Source organism: Myodes glareolus, chromosome 6, assembly GCF_982192425.1.
Source record: "Myodes glareolus chromosome 6, mMyoGla1.1, whole genome shotgun sequence".
Lineage (NCBI taxonomy): Eukaryota > Metazoa > Chordata > Mammalia > Rodentia > Cricetidae > Myodes > Myodes glareolus.
This window is the reverse complement of record NC_142031.1, coordinates 98,294,764-98,317,475: the sequence shown is the minus strand read 5'-3', so window position 1 is coordinate 98,317,475 and position 22,712 is coordinate 98,294,764. Positions and strand designations below refer to the sequence as shown.

Genomic DNA, 22,712 nt, shown 5'->3' with positions numbered 1-22,712 from the left:
GGCTCCTTACACGAGAGTGCCCTTTGGTGGAGCTTGGAGCAGAAGCAGGGACAGAAGCAGCAACGAAAGTGATGCTTTCCTGAAACCTTTCTTTATTCTCTACATCTGGGAAGGAATAAAGGATGCTTCTGGTAGACAGGGCCCTTCTGATGAGCAAGCGGGGCTCAGCTTCACATAGCTACTGCTGGCTTGTATTAGTCTCTTTTCCATTCAGACTTGAAGCAATGTTTAATGAAACGTGCATACAAAATAGGATGCTGAAAACCAGGATAGGAGACTCAAACCTATAGAGGGAAGAAGACAAACTCATCAGAGGCCTACGAAGGCCTGAATACCGTGATGAGTATTGTATTTGGCTGGGTTGTCTGGAAGCAAAGGTAAAAAGGAAAGGAAGAATAAAAGCTTACCTTGAGGTAAAGTCACAATGTGGCGTCTGTGCAAAAGAGATTCAATGGCACGGTGGGCCATACCCATTAGACTTGCACAAAAGTAAGCTAAATTCCCACATCTAACCATTTTCAGTGTTGTCTGTTAACAAGAGCCCAGATAAAACCAATAAAATTACTCCCGAGTTTTGCCTCCAGAAAAAGCCAAATAGTGATTATCATTAAGTTACGGGGAGGGCGAGAGGTGGATGGAGATGCAGGTGAAACAAAATGACCGAATGTTGATAACTGCTGAGCTGGGCTGCAGCTGGGAGGTGGGAATTCATGTACTATTCTGTTTACTTGGTGTCCATTCACATTTTCTGTGATAAAATATCATTAAGTGGCGGGAAACATTTGTCACCACAGCAGTCACGTTAACATATTATCTAAGAAAGGCCATATTCCACTTGATAAAGTTTGAAGATAAGCAGATAAAACCTTATTCTGGAATTCTTTGAAAATTACTTTCCTGGGCTGTGGGGCACTTGCCAATGTTCAGAATCAGTTCCTAATCGCTGCAGACTTTGTATGCAAGCTAAATACAATCATTGATGTATTCAAGACAGGCTGGAGAGGAGAGAGAGAGACAAAGACAGATCCACGTACCTTCACTGCAGTTCTTTAGGGCAAAGAAGTCCACCGCAGACAAGCTTCGATTGCCACTGGAGATGTATTCCAGGGCCACTCGGAACGGGTTCTCTGGGCGCCCGATTCTCCCATGCAGCACGGTCCAGCTGGATGCATTGGAAGGCAGAGGAGGGAAGCATAGGAAAATAGTGATGAGAAGCCAGCCCAGTCTGCAGAGACAGTCACTCCTCTGCAGTGAGGTCAGATATCCCATTCTTCATGGGCACCAAGAGATGGATCCCCAAACGGTATTGAGGGCAGTGACCCTGAGAGGAACATCAGAAATCCCACTCTCAAACTCACTGTAAACAGTGGCATTTCCAGACAGTTGCAAATCTTTGACATCGTTCTGTAGCTAATCTCATAGAGGAAGGACATCCATCCATGAGATAACCCGGCAGCAGAGTCAAAGAACCAGTTTCCAAATTTACCAGCCTATTCATAATTATCTCTTTGAAGCAACACTTGGTTTTGGCATGCCCAGAGCATCATCATCCCCAGGTTTGCTGTGTAGTTACTTATGGGAAGCTAGTGAGAATTGCTTATTTACGGCTGCAAAATTAAAGTGCACCCAAGCATGGACTTTGGGGTAAAAGGCACCGAAGATTGACATGGACTTCGAGAAATAGTGCGAACAGAAGAAGACGGAAGCAGGCTCGGTGGTGAGCTCTGCATCCGTCTGTGATCGCAGATGCTGACACCGCCAGAGAGCAGAGGATTAGCCCAAGGAGCGTTCTTACACCGTGCTCAGGCTGTTAACCTCTTGGGATAGTCTCCTGTCACTTTTTGGAACATCCAGTTTCCTTTTCAGTAATAACTCAGATATATATCAATATTAATATCTAAATCTATCTATCTCATACTATATATCACAACATACATACTACTATATATCTATCTATATATATCACTAAATATCTATCTATCTATTTATCTATCTATCTATCTACTATATATATATAACTGAAAGAGAGATAGAGAGAGAGAATGAGGAGAGGAGAGAGCTTGTGTTCATTATAATTGCATATTTAAACAAATTTCTGTGAGGAATAGAAATTACATGGATTATTATTTTCTTTCTTTAAAAACAATTTTATTGGGGTATAATTGCACATTATAAATTGCTTGCATTGATACATAATTTGATAAATTAAAGCATATAAATTAGAGATTTTTGACTTGGGTATATACCAAAAGATCATGACAGTATTCTATATTTCTCACTACCAGGTTGGGCTGAAGTATGGCAAGATGAAGGGCTTTGTGGGGGGAGAGGGACTAAATTGTTGTTTTCAAATCTTTAATTCCTCACACCAAACTGTAAAGTGATGGTCACTGCAAAAATAGCAAAATGAAATCAAACTAAGTCTCCAGAAATTCTGAAAATTCAGATAACCAAGGCACCCATTGTCTGGAGCCAGCCATAGGCAGCACCTCAGTGTACAGCCTCGGCTGTGGTTTACCCAAGCGGCACCACCCTCCATGTGCCTCTCTGTGACTACGTGTCTGGAGGCAATGGACACGGATGATGTTATTGCTCACCGGTTGTGTGTTTAACAACTTGGGTATATGGTTATGTTGAAGCTACCTGTGTAGTTACCTAAATTATTACAATCAAGGCCCAAGTGTGTGTCCATTTAAACTCTGAAGTGTGCTCTCAGTCGCTCCAATGAGGCTGAAGGTCCATTTCTGCATTTTCTTACTAATGTCCTACCTGTCCCTTCTTTTCTGTCTTTGACATGTGTGCCTGTGTGGATGCATATAGGGGCTTGTAGGTGTGTGTATAGGTCTGAGGTTGACACTAGACATCTTCCTTAATCATGTTCTTTCACAGTTTTTAAGACAGAGCCTATCACTGACCCTAGAGTTGGGCATTTTGGCTAGACTGACGGAACCTCCATGTCCTACTCTGGGAATCCGCCTGTCCCTACTCCAGAGAATTGAAATCACACACAGATGCCGCTCTCAGCTCTTAAGCAAAGTTAGGCCCTCGTGGTTGCTTGGAAGGCATTTTTCCAACTGAGCCACGTCCCCAGCCCTGTCTTGGTTCACTGTTGGTGATAACGACATTGCTTAAGGCAACATTGATCCTTCTTAAAGGTGTTTCCCAAGCAGTAGTTTTCTGTCTTGGGTCTCTGCAAGGCAGGGTTGTGAGGCAAGAAGTGGATGTCTGTTGAAGGAAGTGGGGACTTTTGTTCTGTCTCTGTACTTTTCTGTAGTTAATTCAGATTGCTAGAGTCAAGTCTTCAGCCATTTAATAAAAGTGGATTAAGTTTCCCCACAATAGATGCCGTAGAAGGGATTATTGCCGCTGTAAAGCTTGTTCTCGGTTACGGTACCCAGCAGGGTTTCCATCCCAAATAAAACCGGTGCAATTGAATAAGGAAAAGGAAGCTTTTCAGTTTAAATGTGGACCTGTCACAGAAAGAAATATTTGAAAGGAAAAATGTAACGAGAGGTTCTTAAGGAGAAGAAAAACAAATAAGCAGAGAATGTGGAATCTGCTGTGCTCTTCTGAAGCATAAAGGGCTCTGGGTTAGAGGAAAGACTGTCTTGAAAGGCATGAGTCCTCTCCTCTTCTGCCCTAATCTCAGCTCTGCGCTCTGAGAATGATGGATTCTAATTCCAGGTACACAGTGGCCCTTGATCATGATTTCCATTTGTGGATTGGCGCTCGCCCTCGGGATAAACGTGTCAGGAGTTTTCGGGATTAGTTTCTGAGTTACCGATGCAATAACTTTTGCTTGAAATTCTCTGGCCTTTCATAGTTTACTGCCATGACTCCAATAACTTTCAGAGCAGTTGCCAAACATGTATTTTATATCCAGGGAAGCTGGGACTAGGAAAGGGCAAAGCTCGTACCCAGGGTCAGATTTGTTCAAGAGATGGCCCCAAAGCCCAGTGAGAACCGGATCTGAGCTCTCTTCTCTCTGCTTCCATCTTCTTGGCTTACCTCCCAGTGGTCACAAAACGGGCTCATTAGGACCCTGCTTCCCATGGTTTGACTGTTGTCAACTCAATTGATGGTGAAAGGGGAAAGGTTTTATTCTGACCTAGAATCTTCTGGAAGCAGATGTGCAACCGTATCCATGTGCTGGGGATTGGTGACACTCTAGCACAGGAGCTACCATCAATCAATCTGACAGTGTGGGCGTCCACGTGGACTTTAGGAAGCCAGAAAGATTGCATGGACAGCCTGTCACAACCCATTATCTTCCACATGTCTCTCTGGAACTCTCCGGTTCCCCCGTTCTGCCTCTGCCTCTCATTTGCCTGATGACTTTGAATGAGATACTTTGCTGAAAATGTCTAAAATTTTGCATGTTTTTCAACCAATTTTATTCTCAAGCAGAGAAAATGTCTCCAATTTGCATGACTCTTTTTTTTTGAGGAAAACCCTGACCATTCACTTTTCCTTAGTGATTGCAACATGATGAATAAGTTGGAGGCTATCAAAGACCCTCTGAATCAACCAAACATGATGAATAAGTTGGAGGCTATCAAAGACCCTCTGAATCAACCAAACAAATAAACAAACAAGAAATCCAAGAGGGTTGGCTTATGAATACCAAGGTATATTTCTAACCTGGAATAAAGAAGTCTTTGATTCTGGTTTGGGGCTTGATTGGCCTTGGACAACTTTCCACACCTCCTTGGGTGTGAGTTTCTTCATTAGCAAAATGCAGCCACTGAGATGAAAGTTCTCTCTGGGCCTTAACTGACTGCTGTTTGCCCATCTCTAGCATTTCACAGGATGCCTGGTGACGCAGCATGTTATGTAAACCTTGGAAGCTGCAATTAACAAATCATATCTCACAGAGTTACTTTGGAGACGAGCGATCGGTCTTCAGTTACAGATCTATTTATGCAAAGAGGCTCTGTCTTGCTCTCGTAGAGAAATGGAGACGCGTTCAAGGTCACACACAGGGTTAGCCAATAATAAATAAAATCCAGTGCTGCTCCTGGGTCCTGAGACTCAGAGATAACATGGCCTATGTGTCAGCGTGCCCAGTCAATTGCATTACCATCACTAAAAATCACAGAGACAGAAAAGGGTATATATACAGGCATTGCTCGAGGGACCGCTGACAAGACTAGCCACATGACAAGACTAGCCACTGGGAGTGGGATGAGAAATCCATAGAAAAATACTAAGAAGATCTGATAGAGAAATGAAAGGAATTTCTCAACCTGGGTAGTCCCTGCATACTTAAAGGAAGCTGCCTGGCAACATCGGCTGTTGTGCAAGTTGCTGATGAGACTGAAGGGTTGGCCGCCCTCATTCAAGAGCATGGAGGCACCAACTTACTTTAATCCCTGAATGGAGGGATGTTTTATGGCAGCACATGAGGGCCATGGATGGCGTTGACAAGACAGAATGTATCTTTCTTCGTGTTCGTGCAGTGTCCTGGCATGCATGATACCAACATCAGGCTTCCTCGTAAGAGGGAGCTCTCAAGTCCTCAAGCAAACTGTTCATAGGGAATGCTTTTCTGAGAAGGTTTTCACTGATTCAATGTGGCAGGCGGGGCCCAGACTTGGGTCTCAGCTTCACAGCCTATTAGCTACGCCACCTTATTGATTTAACTTCTGTGGGTTTCGCTTCCCTGATTTTTAAGATAGAGGTCATACAACATATTTAGGGTCATCCTGGGATATGTGTCAAGACTCCATCTCGACCAACCAACTAACCAATCAACCATCTAGCCAGCCAGCCAGCCAACCAACCAACTAACCAACCCATCCACCTGAAATGCCCAGTATAAGCCATCTCTCCAGCCCCCAAGGGATTTATTCTTAAAGAAGAGCACAAATTTCTTTACTGAGTCATACTGGTCCAGGTAAACATCTGCAACTCAATTTCTTTATGAGATGCAGGGTTAAAAGGATGGGGGATAAGAGAGAGAGAAGAGCACTTAGGATTTCTGAATTAACAGCCACTGTATTTGTTTTTATTTTTTTGTTTCATTTTGTTTTTCAAGAGAACATTTCTCTGTGTAACAGCTATGGTTGTCCTGAAACTCTCTCTGTAGATGAGGCTGGCCTTGAACTCATAGAGGTCTGCCTGCCTCTGCTCCTGGGTGCTGGGATCAAAGGTGAGCACCACCACACCTGACCATGTATTTATTTAAATCGAGAAAAACATAAGTGGGCCTTCATAACATAAACACAACCCTAAGAAATTATGTTGGAACATCCTTACAAGAAGATCTATTAGCCTCAGAGTACAGAAGCTGACCAATCATTTTCTCAGAGCTGGGAAAAGACCCTCACATTTCAGATAAACCTCTATTTCATCTTTGCAGCTTCCTACAGCCTGGAAAAGGATGCTTGCTGCCTACTTCACGGCTAAAATTTGTTGGGGTGGCACCCATTCTTCAGGTGTTACTGGTGCATGATCACTACAGTGTTTTGATATTATGGGACCACTGAGAGTTTAAGATTTAAATTGCAGATGAGTAACTTACAGACTAGTGAGAAAAAGTATATATCCCAAAGTTTATAATGAGTGGTAGGGCAGCAGAGCTAAGGGAGTGGTATACAGATGCTAGGTGTTACATGGCAGGCAAAGGGATAGCTCAGACTTTCTGATCAGAACAAGTACCCCTTGAGGCTGGGGTGTGAGAGTGGACAGGAATTGGGGGAAAGGGCAGCATAGACTGGTATGAGTACCTGGGCAGAAGTTGAGCAGAGATTTATGCTCTGTATACACAGTGGTCCAGTCTGGTGAGAGGGAATATTTGTTTTTTATTGAACTCCACAGGGAGGATGATCCATCTGTCTCACTTGCCTACTTTATTAATGGCAAGATGATGGATCCTTCACCATTGTGTCTTATGCAGTGCCGACGCTCAGCCGATATTTGCAGAAGGAGAGGAGAAACAAGGGGACGTATTTCTATTAAATCTGACAATATTCTGACATTTTTGGGCAAAATTTATGTGGTAGTGGAGCTGAGTGAATCTAAAATTTCACGATCACTCACTAATGATAACCATCATCTCTACCCAAGTGATAATGATGCCCTTCCTAGGAGGAGGCACCAAAAGCTGGAGGCTGGGGTCGTAGGGTAATGCAGGGAGGGGGTGGTACATAAAACCACATGGTTCATCAAGTAACTCGTGGTAGCTGCATTTGCCAAGAGCCAATAAGAAGCAATCAGTGAATTATACAATCAAGACCTGGGGGTGTTTGAGTTCTCAAAGAAGAAAAAAAATAATCTCATCCGATACACTAATACTCTCCACCTCACAGGTCAAGTCAATATCAGCATTACCTGCCACAGCAGCGCTTGCCACAATAGCAGCTCTGATACGAAGACAAACAACGCCATTAACATTCTCTGAAAGTCGATCCAGGCTCTGCTTAGGGCTGGAGTTTGACACATAGGAAGTCTTTAAGACCATCATCTTATTCTGCCCTTCTAAACTCCTTGAGGTTAGAGCAGTCTAGCCAGATCTTTATTTCAATTTCTAGCCTTGGAAAACATGACCGGGGAGGTAGTGAAGCTTGGCAATACGGCCATCTTCATGCTCTGTATTGGCCCTGACAGCCACGCTGTTAGCTGGTAATGGACCCTCTAGCTGGGACAGACAAAGTCACGAGATGAGTTGGGGGTGGCAGAAGTTATCTGAATCACACAGAACTCTCTGGTGTGCTGCTGGTGTTTATGAATAGGAAGGGTGACCCTGTCACAGTTCAGGCTGCACACTGGGCATTCTTCTACTGTGTCTTTGCTCAGACTCTCTCTCTGACAAGGCTTCCCCTCAGGTGTGAAGGTGTGAAGACGTGTTAGAAACGAGGAACCCAGCCAGTGGGAACTTGCCTAGATCAATACGAGAGGAATGGACACCAGCTGAAGCTCTTCATCTCACGTGGCAGTAAATACACATACACACACATCTCAAATTTTCCTTCTGTAGCTAGTAAAAACTATTCAGCGCAACTCAATATCTTCCCCCTTAAGTCAGCCTGCATTTAAAGAACTTGTGTGGGAGATGTGAGTAGGAACATGCCCAATCACAGTAAATTCCAGTGGGCAGTCTTTTGTTGCTTATTCACTTTCTGTGGTAATACCATGTGTATGGCCTGTGGTCTTTCATTCTAGTAGCCTTGGCTTTGCTATTTGCTTGCCCTTTGTAATGTCCTAGAAGTTACAGGAGGGAGTCAAGACAATGGCTTAGCTCACAAAGTACTTTTCTAAGGACCCGAGTTTGATCCCCAGCACCCGTGTAGAATCAAGGTGCAGTGGTGTACGTCTCTAACCCCAGTGCCAGGGCTAGGGGCACCTGAGACGATGGATCTCTGAAGCTCACTGCTGGGTGGCCTAACCAAACTAGCAATTGAGAGACCTTGTCTCAAAAAGTGTAGAGCATCTGAGAAAGACACATGAGATTGACCTCTGGCCTCCATACACCTAAACACATGCATACATGCACCTGAAAAATGCGCGCGCACACGCACATTCATAGCAACTACACATACTCACACGCAGACATAAGTTTGCTCTGGAGAGAACTGGGACTTGGTACTGGATAGGGACTGAGAATGAGATTTCTGGTTCAGGCAAGATCTGAGTCCCACTGACCCATGGTAGGGAAGACATGCCTATAGCTAACAGTGGCGCCAGGCTCTACAGAAGAGGGCTATCAACAGAAAGAGTGCCAAAGCAGGATGGGTTTGCTCTGGCTCCAGGTTGTCTTGGCTATGACTTAGCACTGGCAAGAAGCTTAATATTATCAGAGATGCTGAACATGTGATGGAGTGAACCCAGGTTTTACCACCCAGCTACATGTCCAGCCCCTTTGAGATTCTTGCTTTGACTTATTTTTAGCTTCTTTTGGTTATCTTTCTCTCCACTCCCCTCCATGCCCTCTTCCCTTTCCCCTTCTTCCCCTTCCTTCTCCCTCCTTCTCTTCTTCCCTCTTCCTTTTCCTCCCCCCTTTTCTTCTCTCCTACTTCCTTATCTCCCATTTTTCTTCCTTCCCACGCTTCCCATTTCCTACCTCCATTTAAGAAAAATGTATTGCTTAAGAACAGAAACTTTGAGGCCAGATTTTCTGATTTGCAATCTCATTTTGGCCTCTTACTGGCCATGTGACCTCAGGCCAGTAACCCAATCTCTCTGTGCCTGAATTTCCTAGTTGATATTGTAAGGAAAACTTGTAATCGAAGTGTTCTTAACTGGTCTCCATGTGACCAATTTGCCTGCTGGATCAGCATACACTACTTCTGCATTCAGTAAAACACTGCATGCCCTCGGAATGCTGTATGCAGTCACTAATGTTCGTGCTGTTCTTGGTACCTAGCTCTCCCCCTCTATTCCCATCGCTTGAGTTATACACCCTCTGAGCATCAGTTATATCCGTCCAGACCTGTTAGAACTTCTTCATGCAGGTCAACTCATTAAACTGATGTAACAGACAGTAGAAAACTTTGGAAAGACTGGTTAAGTTACTACCAGTACTGCTGCCAAATTAGGTTTAAATAGGGCAAGAGAAAAGACCAGGGGAAAATGCTTAAAATCCAGAGTTCTTCAAAACCATTTTTAAAATTTTTTCTCCTTTTGATAAACTGAGACTGAGCATCCCAGATGAAGGAAGGTGGCCCGAATGTGACTGATGGGAGAGGCAATATGAAGCTCTGGTCACAGTCGACCCTGGAAGCAAAGGTGGTGGCCTCTTATGCCAACAGTGGGCAGATGAGTCCACATTTGTTCCCTGAAAGCTAAAGTAAGACTTTTCAGGATGGAAGCTGATTCCCAATATGGATCAACAGCTATGGATCCTAATCTCATGGTCTAGGAGGGGTTTTCCTGTACCTTAATTTGTAAAAAAGGACTACACAAAATATTTAAAAAATGCTTTCCCTTCATTGAATCACGATGATCACCCAGACAAAGCGAACGTGACAGAAAATTTCAAACCGAGAGTAGTGAGCCTGAGATCCCTGAAGCCCTCTCCCTCTGCATTTTGATATAGGGCTCAAGCAAACCCATATCCTTCATGTTCTTCAACATGGGGGTTGCAGGGCTGGGTGGGACCCAGCTGGATTTGAGGCAGTGGGCATGAGAGGAGAATGGGTGTTTTCTGCCCTGGTATCTGAGAAAGGACGGAGAGTTGTAGGTGAGCCCCGTGAGAGGGACTCGCTAAGGTTTCCCACTCCACAGACATAAAAGGCAATCTCTCTGGCAGGGTGGATGGTAGATTTTCTCTGAATAGAGTCAGGTTTGACCTTCCACTTGCTTTTCGAATTCCTTCTCCAAGGTGGTGTGGACATGTCACCCCGCTGTGGCCAGTAGGGACATCAATGTGGTTCCTTATTCTCTCTCTTCCTGCCAATTGCTATTAAACATTCTTTGTTCTTTTCAAATTCAACCTTTTGTTGCAAGCCCAACCAGTTCTGGTTATTACAGTTTGCTTTCATATACATCCACTCACGGAGAAGGATGAAGATAGCGTTGAAATACGAAGCGCCATTTCCAGAGTTTCCCTCCATCGGTCCATTCTGCCTCCAGCTTGAACCCTGAGTCCTGAGTGTGGTCAGGGCAGAAGTAGCCATCCTGGGCCACCACCTCACAGCTCTTTCCCCAGGGTCACCAGCCTCAGCCTTGTATTGCTGCACGCTCTCTAAATGCTCCGAAGCCCAGCCTGCTCCCTAGAGAGGCAGCCTAAATGTCATCTGACATGCTAACAGATTGATTGGTCTGAAGAATTCAAGCCTCTGAGCCAAACAAAATGCCGATGGCTTTGCTCGGAGGCTCCCTGTCAGTCATAAATCTCTGGCAGAGTCAAACCAGTGTACTGAAACTTTACATGGTAGGTGGACCTGGCTGGAAACTGTGGTTCCTACAAGCAAAATCTGGGGCTGGAATCGGTGGACAGTCAGGGAAGGCCAGAGGGACCTGGGAGACAAAGGGTAAGAAGAGCCTGAAGACGTCGTGCCACCTGAATTGATGGCTGTTTCCATCCTGCACCTTTGTTGGGGTGACCATTGTGATGAGCGGAGGGGACTGGAGTTCCTCGGTACAGAGGATCTCACAAGCTCTACTGCCCAGGACAGATGTTAAGCACCATGGACAATGATGTCATAGCCTGGCGGAGAGGTGAAAGCTCTGGCCTGAGTTTTGGCTCTCACTACATCTAATTCTCTTAGTAGCCCAGCTCCATGGGACAATGAGTTGTTTCTCAAAGACAGAGTCCCAGGGTTGTGTGAAGCTCCACTCTGCAGCCATTTTACAACTAAGGTCTGAAATGATCTTGAAGCTCAGATGTAACCATGGCTCTCCAGCCTCAGTCCTGCCCATTGCATCCTGTACCTGACAAGGTACTTTATGCCACTGTCCTTGTTGCCAGAGTTGTTCTCTGTATCCAAAGACCCCTTTCCACATCTTAGCCTACTGAACTGATCTTCACATGCCAAGGCTTGCCTTGATGTCACAGTAGGAACAAAGTTGCTGGGTTGGACCAGGCAACTGTTAGAAGGAGCAGTGGCAAGAGGTGTCTAGTTCTGCCCGGAACTCTTGGAAATGTTTCTTGAAGGTGGTGACATTTGTAATAACTGCTAGACTTCTTGTTCTCATTAGAGAGGGCAGGAAAGGTGCTGCCTTTGGATGGATTGTGCCCCTGTGCCTCCAATACTGATTGAAGCCATAAAGTCACCTGCCACCACTCTACCATGCTGCTGTGGACACCCTGTCTGGAACCACAAGCCAAAACAAACCCTTCTAGAAGTTGCTTTTGTTGATGGTGCAGCATCGCAGAAACAGAAAAGCCACTGACACAGTCTAAGCACTTCATACTTCCCCACGTATCTGCGGCTGCTTCTCAGATTTATAGCATACAACACCAGCACCTGCAGGGAGGCTCCTCTGTACAATGACACCAGGAGGTCCTTGCTGATGACCCAGGGGATTAGTTACTCCTCCCTTTGCTGTGATGGAAACAACTGAAGAAAAGAAAAGATTATTTTGGCTCCCAGATCCAGGCTACGGTCCATCACGGTTGAAAAGTCAAGGGAAATGAATGAGTCATCCGGCCACATTCTGGCCACAGGCAGGAAGCAGATCCTACAGAATGGGAGTGCTTAGCTACCAGCTTTTTCTTTGGCTCTCAGTCCAAGACCCCAGTCTTTATAATGACCCTGTCTGCATGTTGGATGGGTTTCCCCACCTCAGTTAACCTCATCCCAATAATCTCCCAACCATGCCCAGAGCCTTGTTGCCTACTGATTTTAGAGCCTGTCAAGGTGACAATCAAACTTAGCCACCACACTTGCCATCACTGGCCCCTTTGACTTGCACAGGAACTTGCACCTTTAAGCTCTGCTTGAAGCAACTTGCGGAGTCTGGCCTTCAGGCGGCTAGTGCGCTAACCAAGCAGGAGCTTTCCAAAGCACAGAAAACAATATTTTGAAAAGCCCTGAGACTGCATCTTACCTGGGAGTTAAATTCTTGGTTGGAACTTATTCTACCAATTTTTACCTGAATTTAAACCAACTCAAAATATGACCTGGAACTAGTACAGGCTCCATGGGAGGACATGTACTAGAAGCAGAGGCACATAGGGAAAGATCGGAGCTAGGCTAGGTTGGGCGGGAATGCCCAGGCACAGGGCCAGCTCTGTCTTCTCTCTTCCGAATTCAAGAGGACTTACAGTAAGAAATCTCTGAACATTCAGAATCCTTTGACACTGGATCTGGCCTTGGAAGCCAGAAGCCATTTTCCAGAAGGTTCTGGCTTCTGGGTTTTGACTGGGTCAGTCCTTCAGCTAGGGAAATAGCCACTGTGGAATGGAACACCCCATCTCCCTCTACTTGCTTCCCACGAGATGCTTGTACACTGTCTGAGGGATGAGCTGCCTGCATACTCACTGTTTATGAATGTCACCACGACCCCACTGGGCCTGCAATGCAGCCATGTGAATAGCAATCTAAGCAGAAACCACCAAAAAGTCAATAATAATTGGTCCCTGAGGACGAGGGTACCACGATGTCTGTGGTGTTTGTAAAAGTACAGCATGGGGGGCTGGAGAGATGGTTCGGCTGTTAAAGGCTTGGCTCACAACCCAAAATACAAAATATAGCATGGGCATTCCCTGTGTCCATGACTAGGAAACTAGATGACTCTTACTAGGGAAACTAGAGAGTTGTAGATGGGATGGGAGGAGCAGGGCGGAGCTTGAATAAGTGTGCCCATGAGCCTGTCAGTATAGTGGTACATAGCAAAATACAATATAACAGGAAATATAGAAGCTGTGCTAGCAGTGCCCCAGTAACTCATCTTGCATGTGCTAGGGCATCTGTGAAGATGCCCTAGCCTAGCCCATTGCCAGAAGATCCACATTCTTTGTTTTGGTTCAGTCCACTAAGAAGTCCGGGTTTTCAGTAGGCAGTGTTTGCAAAGCAAGAGGTCTTTCATGTCACTGTGGGGGCCTCTGACTGATGACCTATGGCACTTACTAACCCAGGCTGTCATTTCTCGTGGCTATCTCTACCCAATGGTGGCTCTGGATCATTGACAGATGCACCCTCTGAAACTCGTTTTTTCCCTTTTGCCCCTAGTCTCTTTAGTGAAGTCCTCTTTTCTTCATCCTGATCTTTGTCCCTCACCCTGCCCAACGTCTCCCAACAGAAGCAGATGTTTGGTGCCTACAATGAAACCTTCCCCATCATTAGTGACTTGGGATGCAGAACTACACACTTCTGTTGTACAAACTGCTGCCACCAGATACGAAGCATTCAGTGCATCTCCTGTGGTGGTACTGTTAGCTACTCCCATCCGCAGCATCCTGCCTGAGCCACTTTTGATGCAATATCATCCGCTGCTCTTTGGGGAGCAAGGCAACAGCTTGCTTTGGCTCTTCCATGGCAAGTAGGCCATTAGCAGGCTGTGGCTATGCCTGTGGCCTCTCTCTGCCCTTGGTACTTGTGTTGGCGTGAATCCCTTTCCAACATCCCGTGGCTCCCTCAGAAAGTACCTGATTTCCTCTCATCCCAGCCCCTGGCATCACACTCCTCTATTGTTCTCCATGGAAGGATTTCCAGTATGCATTTGCATGTGCACAGCACGGTACAGTTTTAAAAAGTAAATATGGGTGAGCATGCACACCCTAACCCATCTGCTTCTTGCTTCCTACAAGGGACGCGGAAAGTGGAAGTGGATGGGAGCCTGTTCTCCAAATACACCTGCTGGAGAAGGAAGACTTTTTCTGAGAATCCAGCACTTCTTGGTAGGACTGTGGGGCAGACCGGGTGCCCTTTACCTACACGACCATAGCTTCCATGCTGGTCTCCAGGCAGAGGTGACACAAGTTGAGTATTCAGATTGGCCACGTCCCGGGAGGCCTCTGTGTAGAAATAATTGAAGTCTTTTAACCGAGGTGTCTAAGAGAGCGATTAAAAGGGAATTGCAATTATTGAGCCCAGAGGTAAAATTTCAGAACTGGCCCATAAATCCTGGTTTGACGTGAAATTTAAAACTCCCCAATGGTCTTCAATGCCGTATTAAAAGGGTTTTAATGCTAAGAAGTAGAAATAATGAATGATAATCAGAGTGTTGTTTCTGAGTGCAGGAGCAGCTGTGAGGGACCGGGCGACGGGGCAGCGCGGGGGCAGCATCAGGTTCTGTTGTTACAGCCTTCGCTTCACAAGAGACCAGTGACTGAAGGAAAGGCAGACGTGGCAAGTGGAGCCAGAATGACGAGCTGGCTCAATTACTTCCCAGGGAACTCTAGCCCAGGGTCTAGCAAAATCCGGAGGCAGAGTCTGTGCCTGGTATGTGGACAGCTTATAAGGGAGCAGGGTCCCGGGTGAGGGTCTCACAGTCTGTCGCTATCCATTCTCTTGGCCCATGGCATCTTCTGCACTTCTGAAGGCCAGCCTCGTTAGAGACTTGAGTTCTCTGAGGACATGTCTTGCTGTGAACTGACACTTACGTGTGGAGAAGCACTGTGGCCTGGGGGAAAATCTGAGCTCAAAAGCCAGCTCCTTCACTGGGTAGGTGGCTTGAAATAAGTCACCTCCACCTCTTCACTCCTGGTACCACTGCCTAACCATGATGCATGCCTGGGGGAGACTGACCAGAAGAATGCATTGGAAGCATGAATGACAACACGTTTCTATTGTTTGAACATCTCTTTTTTAGTGCTTATTTTGGTGTGGCCATTCTCCCCCGGGTATATTTTTTTTTTACCTCTTTTCCCTCAAAATTTCATGGCAAAATCTAGCTAGATGAATTCTTGCAGCCCCTGGGTACTAGGATAATGGTCTGACCAGGGCAGAAAATGCTCAGGCCATTTCTCGCTGGGATTTGGATTCCGTGCCTACAGGCTCTTAAAGCATTATCTGGCTCGGCAGCTTCAGCCCACCATTGCTTTATTTCACATGGGAGCGTTTAGAATCTTTCTCCTCTCTGCCCCTCTCTAGGTCCCATCAACAGCTACCAAACTGGATGTTAGAGTTCCTGTGGCGTACGGTTCACAGCAGCTGGTAATTTTGACCCTGAGTGCAGGACTATGACGTTTTTTGTAGAAACATTTAACTGCTGTGGTTTCTACAATATAATTCTGTCATTGTAGGATAGCTCTCTTGACAGCTATGAGATCCCAGCAGACTGTGCCTCCAGCGAAACGCGATGCTGTGCAGACAGCTTCCAACCCTGAGCCTGCAATGCAGAAGCTACTGACCAGCCGTCAGAAGCTGCTTCTGCTCCCCTCTCAGCGAGCCACCCGAACCACAGAGAGCCTAACGTCAAGCGTTCTTTCATGTTTCTGTTAGAGATCCCTTCCAAATGGATAGATGCAGTCATTCTGTCTCTTTGCATAAAAGTGTTCAATTTGTCAAGAATTTTGAGGGAAAGACTGTCCAATAATGCCTCAATCAATATTCTGTGCTATCTCATTCCCCTATCCTGATCAGCTCGTGGCTTTGGCTTTTTTTTTTTTCTGAAACAGGGTATCACTCATTGTCTAGACTGGCCAGGAATTCATTTTGTACCTTCAGAACTCATAGCAATTCTCCTGTTCCAGATTTCTAGTGCTGGAATTAGCTGTGAGTCACCAAGTCCAACTTCTTTTTCTTTAACTTTAAAAATTTTGTACAATTACTTATTTGTTGGCTTATCTATTTATGTGTGTGTATGTGTGTGTGTGTGTGTGTGTGTGTGTGTATGTGTGTGTGTGTGTGCATGCTCACACATGCACATGAATGTACCCACAATACACATATAGAGGTCAGAGGACAGTTTGTGGGAGCTGGTTTTCTTCTTCTACCATGTGGATTCCAGGAACAGGACTCGGGTCACATGTTGGTAGCAAGGGCCTCTACCTATGGAACTGTGCCATTAGCCCAAGTCCAGCTTCTGAAGATGCTCTAGAATGACTTGTTCTAGGCCAGCTTTGGTTCACTGTTCTTCAAAAATTTCTATGGGGTTTTATTGGAATTATACTTCTACTTTAAAGTCAACTGATTGAATCCCAAAGTCAGCAAAACTCTTTTAATGTGGAGATCTTTGTATTAAACATACAGTGCATTTGCTTCTAAGGGGGGGGGTTTCTAATCCTATTTTCCAATCTCCCTTAAACAGAGAGCTTTTAAATACTTCTCAAAATAGAACAACTCACAGCACAGGCTAGACTTATGTTAATGGTGGCTTTAAAGAATAATGGACATGGTCATCCAATGTGGAAAGAAGAAGGGACAACCCTCCTACAGCAAGGTGCCTAGGAGCAGGACAAAAGGAGAATATGCCGAGGGTTCTACACCAGGGGGAGCTGTTGTGAGAATAGGTGGGCAGCTTATTGGTTACCTTTGTGATGGCTTTGACCAACTACCTCACAGAAAGAAACCGGAAGGAGAAAATACATTTCTGGACTGACTGCTTACAGGTATCCTGTCCATCATGGAAGAGAAGACATGATTGACATCTGTGTGGAAAATACGGCCCACATTCAAGGCAGTCTTTTCTCTTCAGGTAAAACTGACTGGAAATACTTTCACAGACATACCAAAAGGCATGTCTTACTAATTCCCTTGGCATAATGTTAAGGCAGTCAAGCTGACCACTGAAATTGCCCACTGCAAGGAGTATGAAGTAAAAAGCAATTGAGTCTAGGCTATTTGCACAAGCAACTTGACTGAATTCTGTAGTGAAGGATGTGTCCATTGTTGTGGCCGGTCCTGGATGGACAATGAGTTTTCACCTCGAGGCTACATGCTGTGTACATTTGAAGCTTTGAATGGAGTGGGCCTCATTGACTGGGGAAAAATGAAATTGAGGAAAGTAGGGGAGGAGAAAAAACATCCTAGGTAGGTGCCGTGACATGAACAAAACACACGCAAGTCCTTCCACTCCAGGGAGGAGAGAGAAATTCTCAAGGGGTAGAAATGAATTTGAGGTCCTGTTACCTGATGGTTCCCAACTTCTAAATTTTAAATGTTGCAGACAGAGAAAATGGCAGATACCTTGGAAGAGGAGTTAGTTCAAGTTTAAAAAGAAAGAGACAACGTTACAAATCTGGGACTAAGGTTCCAAAAAAGACTTTCCTTTCTGACAGCGTCCCTTTAAATGATGCGACTCCAGGACTCTCCCTTGAAAAGCATCTGCCACCCTACACATTAATTAGCCAGCGACACATTTTCTTTGTTGTTCATTAAAGATTAATGAGAAGCAGAGCTTCAGGTCTAGTTCGATGGAGAAACCCTGAAGGGGTCATGTGAACCTTTCATAGCTTTTCCTCTTCGAGACTGATGAGCAGCTTTTCAGTGGAACAGCAGCCGTCTGCCTTCTCACCTACAATATGTCTTTGGTGGAAACCAAGATGTTTCTGGCATGCTGTCTCCCACCTTCAGCTCAGCTGCACATGCGTGAGAGGAGCAAGAACAGCTGTTGGGAGCCCTGCATCAGGCTGTGCACATTTCATGCTGGGGTGATGGACAGTTTCAGCGGAGCGTGTCTCCTCACTCCACGATGCGGAGGAGCATCAGGTATGCAGGTGCCAGTGTGCAAGCACAGCAAGGTCTGGCCAATTTGGAGGCAGGCCCTTTCTTGCCAATTTATCTTGCTCTAACTGTTAAATTTTTCCCACCCTGCAGACAGCCACACTGGGAGAAAGTTTATTTAACAAAGGAGATAAAAGGAAAACTAATGGAGGTTCAAATGCTTTGGGTTAAAAATAGCGGAGTTGGAGTAATGTAGACAAGAGGAATAAAAGAGACCTGGGATAATTAATGTCCTTCCGGAATTTAGGAGGCACTGGCCCTTTAAGATTAGTTCACACCAATAGATTCAGGCTGATTTATATCTTGCTTCTCAGAGTGATGCCTGGTTTGGTCCACTTTCTCCCCCCCCCCAAACACACACTTTTTGAGCCTGCATTTGGTACCTTTTATCATCTTGTACAATACTGTGTACTCAGAGGAGCTCAGAGCCCATTAATAGATGATGCTGATGATGCCAATAATCAGAGCTAGGAGCTATGATTGTATGATAAGCAAAGCATTTGAATAATTGCAGAACCAACAAAGCCCAGAGTGACACTTCTCCATCCCTGTCACTGATGAGCATGACCTTGGGACAAGTTGGCCACAAGATTCGAGACTGGGAAGGCTGGGCAGCCTCCCACAGCCAAGGCCAGAGGAACACATCATTCCACCACGCCTACTGCCCTGTGCTCTCCAAGTCCGGCCTCTTAAAACCCCTCTGGTTAGCTTTCCATTTACACTTCTTCTAGGGAACCTCTTTACAGAGGGGCTCCATAGAACTGGAGAGGGAATGGGAATTCATCAGGCTCTGAGCTAACTATCATGAGCCTGCCTTCTTGGGCTTGGAGGCTTCATGGCTCTGAATAGAAGCACGGGAATCAAGGCCTGTACTTGTCTCATTGCAGAGGTCACATGGAATAGACAGGACTCCGGTTCACCCAACTCCTCTACTAGGAAGTTAAAACAGTCAGAACCGTCTGGAAAGAACTGTCCTGAGTGGTGATTTGGAGGTAGTGCTTCCCACTCTCATTCCATGGCTCACGACTGGATTTGTTTATTTATTGGCTGTACCCACGGCAGCACATCTTGTTTTGTGTGGCAGCTATGCACGCTACTTGGAGTGGGTGGATTCCTGGGTGGCTATAAATGTCCTTCAGCTTGCTGGCGAATATGCTGAACTGCCTAGAAGCTACAACCTTCTGACGTGAGGCAGCCCTGCATCTTCTTAACAGAGCATGCTTCCTGCCTGTTTGACCAGCACCAAGCCAGTTTAACCATTAACAAACCTATGCACGGAATTCGTCTCCTTCAGAAAGCCTGAGACCTGGATTTGTAACCCCAAATTTGTTGCTCTGTGCAGAGACTTTAACTGAGCTAATATTAAGTGGCAGACATGGTATTAAGTACTTTATAGCCACTTCATGTTTCTTCTACCAGAACCATATTGGGTAGAATGATTATGATGAGAAAACAGAAACAAGAAAGTTTGGGGTCTGGTTCAAAGCCACATTGCTAGTGACAGTCTGAACTTAGGACTTAGACATGCCTGACTTCAAACCATTGCTTTGTATTATCTCCCACACAGAACCAGAGAAGCCCCTGGAGTCTCTGGAACTGTCCTTATTGTATGAAATGAGGGAGGGAATCTGGGGCTTCCTTTGAGACTCAGATCTCGTATGCTGTGGGTCAGTAACCCAGCTCACTTTTTATCGAATCCAGGGCTCAGCCCTCTTCCTGCTGGATCACAGTGTTGCCTTTGTGTTTCATCTTCAGCATTTCACCTGGCAAACTATGTTCTTTCAGTTCCCCATTTGGAACCAAACAGGAGTCATTCCCAAGAGCGATGGTTTAAAACTAAAATATCAAGGAATTCTAGAGCCCTCAGCCATAAAACGATTCATAACCAAGGTCAGAGGAGAAGAGAGAGTGGGATCTAGGATGGATTGCTACGGGAGCTCCTTCCGCTCCTTCAGCCAATAGCCGCTAAGATACCAGCCCATTGGGGCGTGGTCTCTCTCTCTTTAAAAAAGCAGCGGTTGTCCTCCACTCTCTCTCTGGCTTCCGGCTCCGCTTCCGGCTCCTAGACTCCTTTCCTGTTCGCGCAGAGGGGCTGTTGTCTGGGACGGTAATCTGTAAGTTTTTTCCCCTTTGAATAAATAACCATTCTATTAATCATAATTCCAAACTGGTGTGGGATTGTTGTGACTTATGCCTTCATCTGGTGCCCAACGTTTGGTTGTAGAGCCCCCCCTTCCCCCCACTCAACTGCTTGCCGCCAGCTCAGCTAGTCACAAGCCCTCCCTCAGCTGTGGCCTGTGCCCTGTGTGTGGAGCCAGCAGTTCAATTAAACCCCATGCCTCCCAAGCTCCACAGGCTCAGGACAGTCTCTGCCTGCCTAGTTTGCTCTTTTCTGAGTTGTTTTTAAATTTCCCTCAGAAGTGGGGTGCTTTAGTGGCGTGAATCAGAACGACTCGGTCATGTGGAAGCATATGCGGCTTCCGGGTTTCTCTTTTCTACCCCTGGATTCTGGGTTTCTGGTTCCATGTATGGAATTGATTTAATTACATTTTCTTTCTAGAGCAACTTATATTTCCTAGTTTTTAACAAATACTAAGGCGGACAATGAAACAGGACCCCATTTCCGTCACCTTTGCAGTGGTTCTAGTCGCGACTTGGCAAAAGCGCCGCCTACTAGACAAGAGGTCATATGGCAGTTTTTGTTTCCAACACCAATTTTACTGTTTTCTTTATTATTACACTGGATTATGTCATGCAAGGTTTATATGACTAGGAGATACATTAATTTACTTGTTACTAGGTTTCAGTTTTCTTTTCAATATTTTATCATTAAGAAAGATATGATTTTTACAGACTAATAATGAACAACTAGTTGAAAGGATTAAAATTATTGAAAATCAGGGGTTATCTGAACAAGTGCATACTATGATAGACAAAATTGACTCCATATCCAAGGGTACTAGGAAGTTACCTGAAAGGGTTCAGGCTGTTGAATTTGACGTTCAGACGTTATCACAAAGTTTTGATAAGGTAACAGATAGAATGTACCTCCAGAATGGGAACCAAAAAACTGATACCTTAGTGAAATTCCTAGAAACACGGGTAGGTCAGGAGATTCAGGATTTAAAGGAGACAATGATAAAAAGATTAGAAATGATTGAAGAAATTACTGGAGCTGGTGAGCAGAGTAAGAAGGCACAAGGACAGGATACAATGCCACCACCAGCTGTTAGAACTGGCTTACCCAGGGTTCTAACAACATACCCTGTAATTTATTCTGACAAAGGGTCAACTTCTAAAGGCTCAAAGGGAATTAAAGAAGCTAGATGGACACCAATAGCAATGAATGATTTAAAAGAAATTAAATAAGCTGTCGTTAATTATGGCTTGAACTCTGCATTTGTTAAGGAAATGATAAGGACTTGGGCTTCTAATGTCAGAGCTACCTCCCATAATTTCTCTCAGCTAGTGTCTGCAGTTTTAGATGATGGACCTTCCTTGATGTTTGGAATTTATTTCAGAGAGGAATCCAAACATATGGAACAGCAAGGAAGAGCAAAAGGTGTGGAGGTTTCCCAAGATCAAATTCTTGGTGTAGGAGCATATGCTGATCCACAGGTCCAAGCTCTTTATGACGAAGAAGTGCTGTCCTTATGTCACAAAGCAGTCTTGAATGCTTTGAATAGAATACAAGATCCAGCAAAAAGGGTCGAATCATATACCAGGGTTAGGCAGGGACAGAGAGAACCCTTTACTGATTTTGTGCAAAGATTAATTAAGGCTCTGGACATAGGGGTAACAGACCCAGAAGCTAGACGAATACTTCTTGAATCTCTAGCTTTTGAAAATGCAAATACAGAGTGTAAAAAGATAATTGGGCCTTTAAGATCTAGATCAGCACCTATGGAAGAATGGATACAGCATACAATGAATGTTGAGACATTTAGCTATAATGATGAATCCTGGGTAGGAGAAGCGATTTCCAAAGCTATGAGGAGACATCAAACTACCAGGTGTTTTAATTGTGGTAAATTGGGACATCTGAAAAGGGATTGCAGGCAAAGAAATTCTAAGAATAATATCTCCTCTGGGAATGACAAAAATAGGAGACCTCAGCCTTCAGGTATATGTAGGAGATGCGGTAAAGGCCGACATTGGTACAATGAATGCAGGTCAACAACAGACAGACAAGGCAACCTGATACCATCGGGAAACTCCTTGAGGGGCCTCTCGCAGGCCCCCAAGCCAAAAGTGGCCCTGCCATTCCCAGTTACAGTGGAAAATGTGTCTCACCAAGAAAATTGAAAACTCCAATGTCTGCTGTAAAAAGTAATACTGGTCTAAATGATGAATTACATGTGGAGAATGAGTCAAAAAACTCAGTAGGACAGAGTAAACGTATATTTTGGCAGACTTCTATTAACGATCAAAGACTAAAGCTAAGAGAATGTATAAATGGCATTTTTATTGAAGGCTTATTAGACACAGGTGCAGATGTAAGCATCATTACTCCAGAATCTTGGCATCCGAATTGGCCTCTTCAAGAGGTAGATGTTCAGTTCCTGGGAATTGGAACCCTATCTTGTGTAAAACAAAGCACAAGATGGGTGGAATGCATAGGACCTGAAGGGCAAATAGGAAGACTAAGGCCATATATAG

At 45.0% G+C, this 22,712-nt stretch overlaps 1 protein-coding gene across 1 annotated transcript in view; it reads right to left on the bottom strand.

Moving 5' to 3' along the window:
• Alk (ALK receptor tyrosine kinase) overlaps window positions 1–22,712 on the bottom strand; it is a 721,983-nt gene that overhangs the window by 185,870 nt on the left and 513,401 nt on the right. Inside the window, exon 5 of the mRNA XM_048431162.3 lies at window positions 1,035–1,162. Coding sequence (XP_048287119.3) covers window positions 1,035–1,162 — 128 coding nt within the window. The remainder of the gene's footprint in view (window positions 1–1,034; window positions 1,163–22,712) is intronic.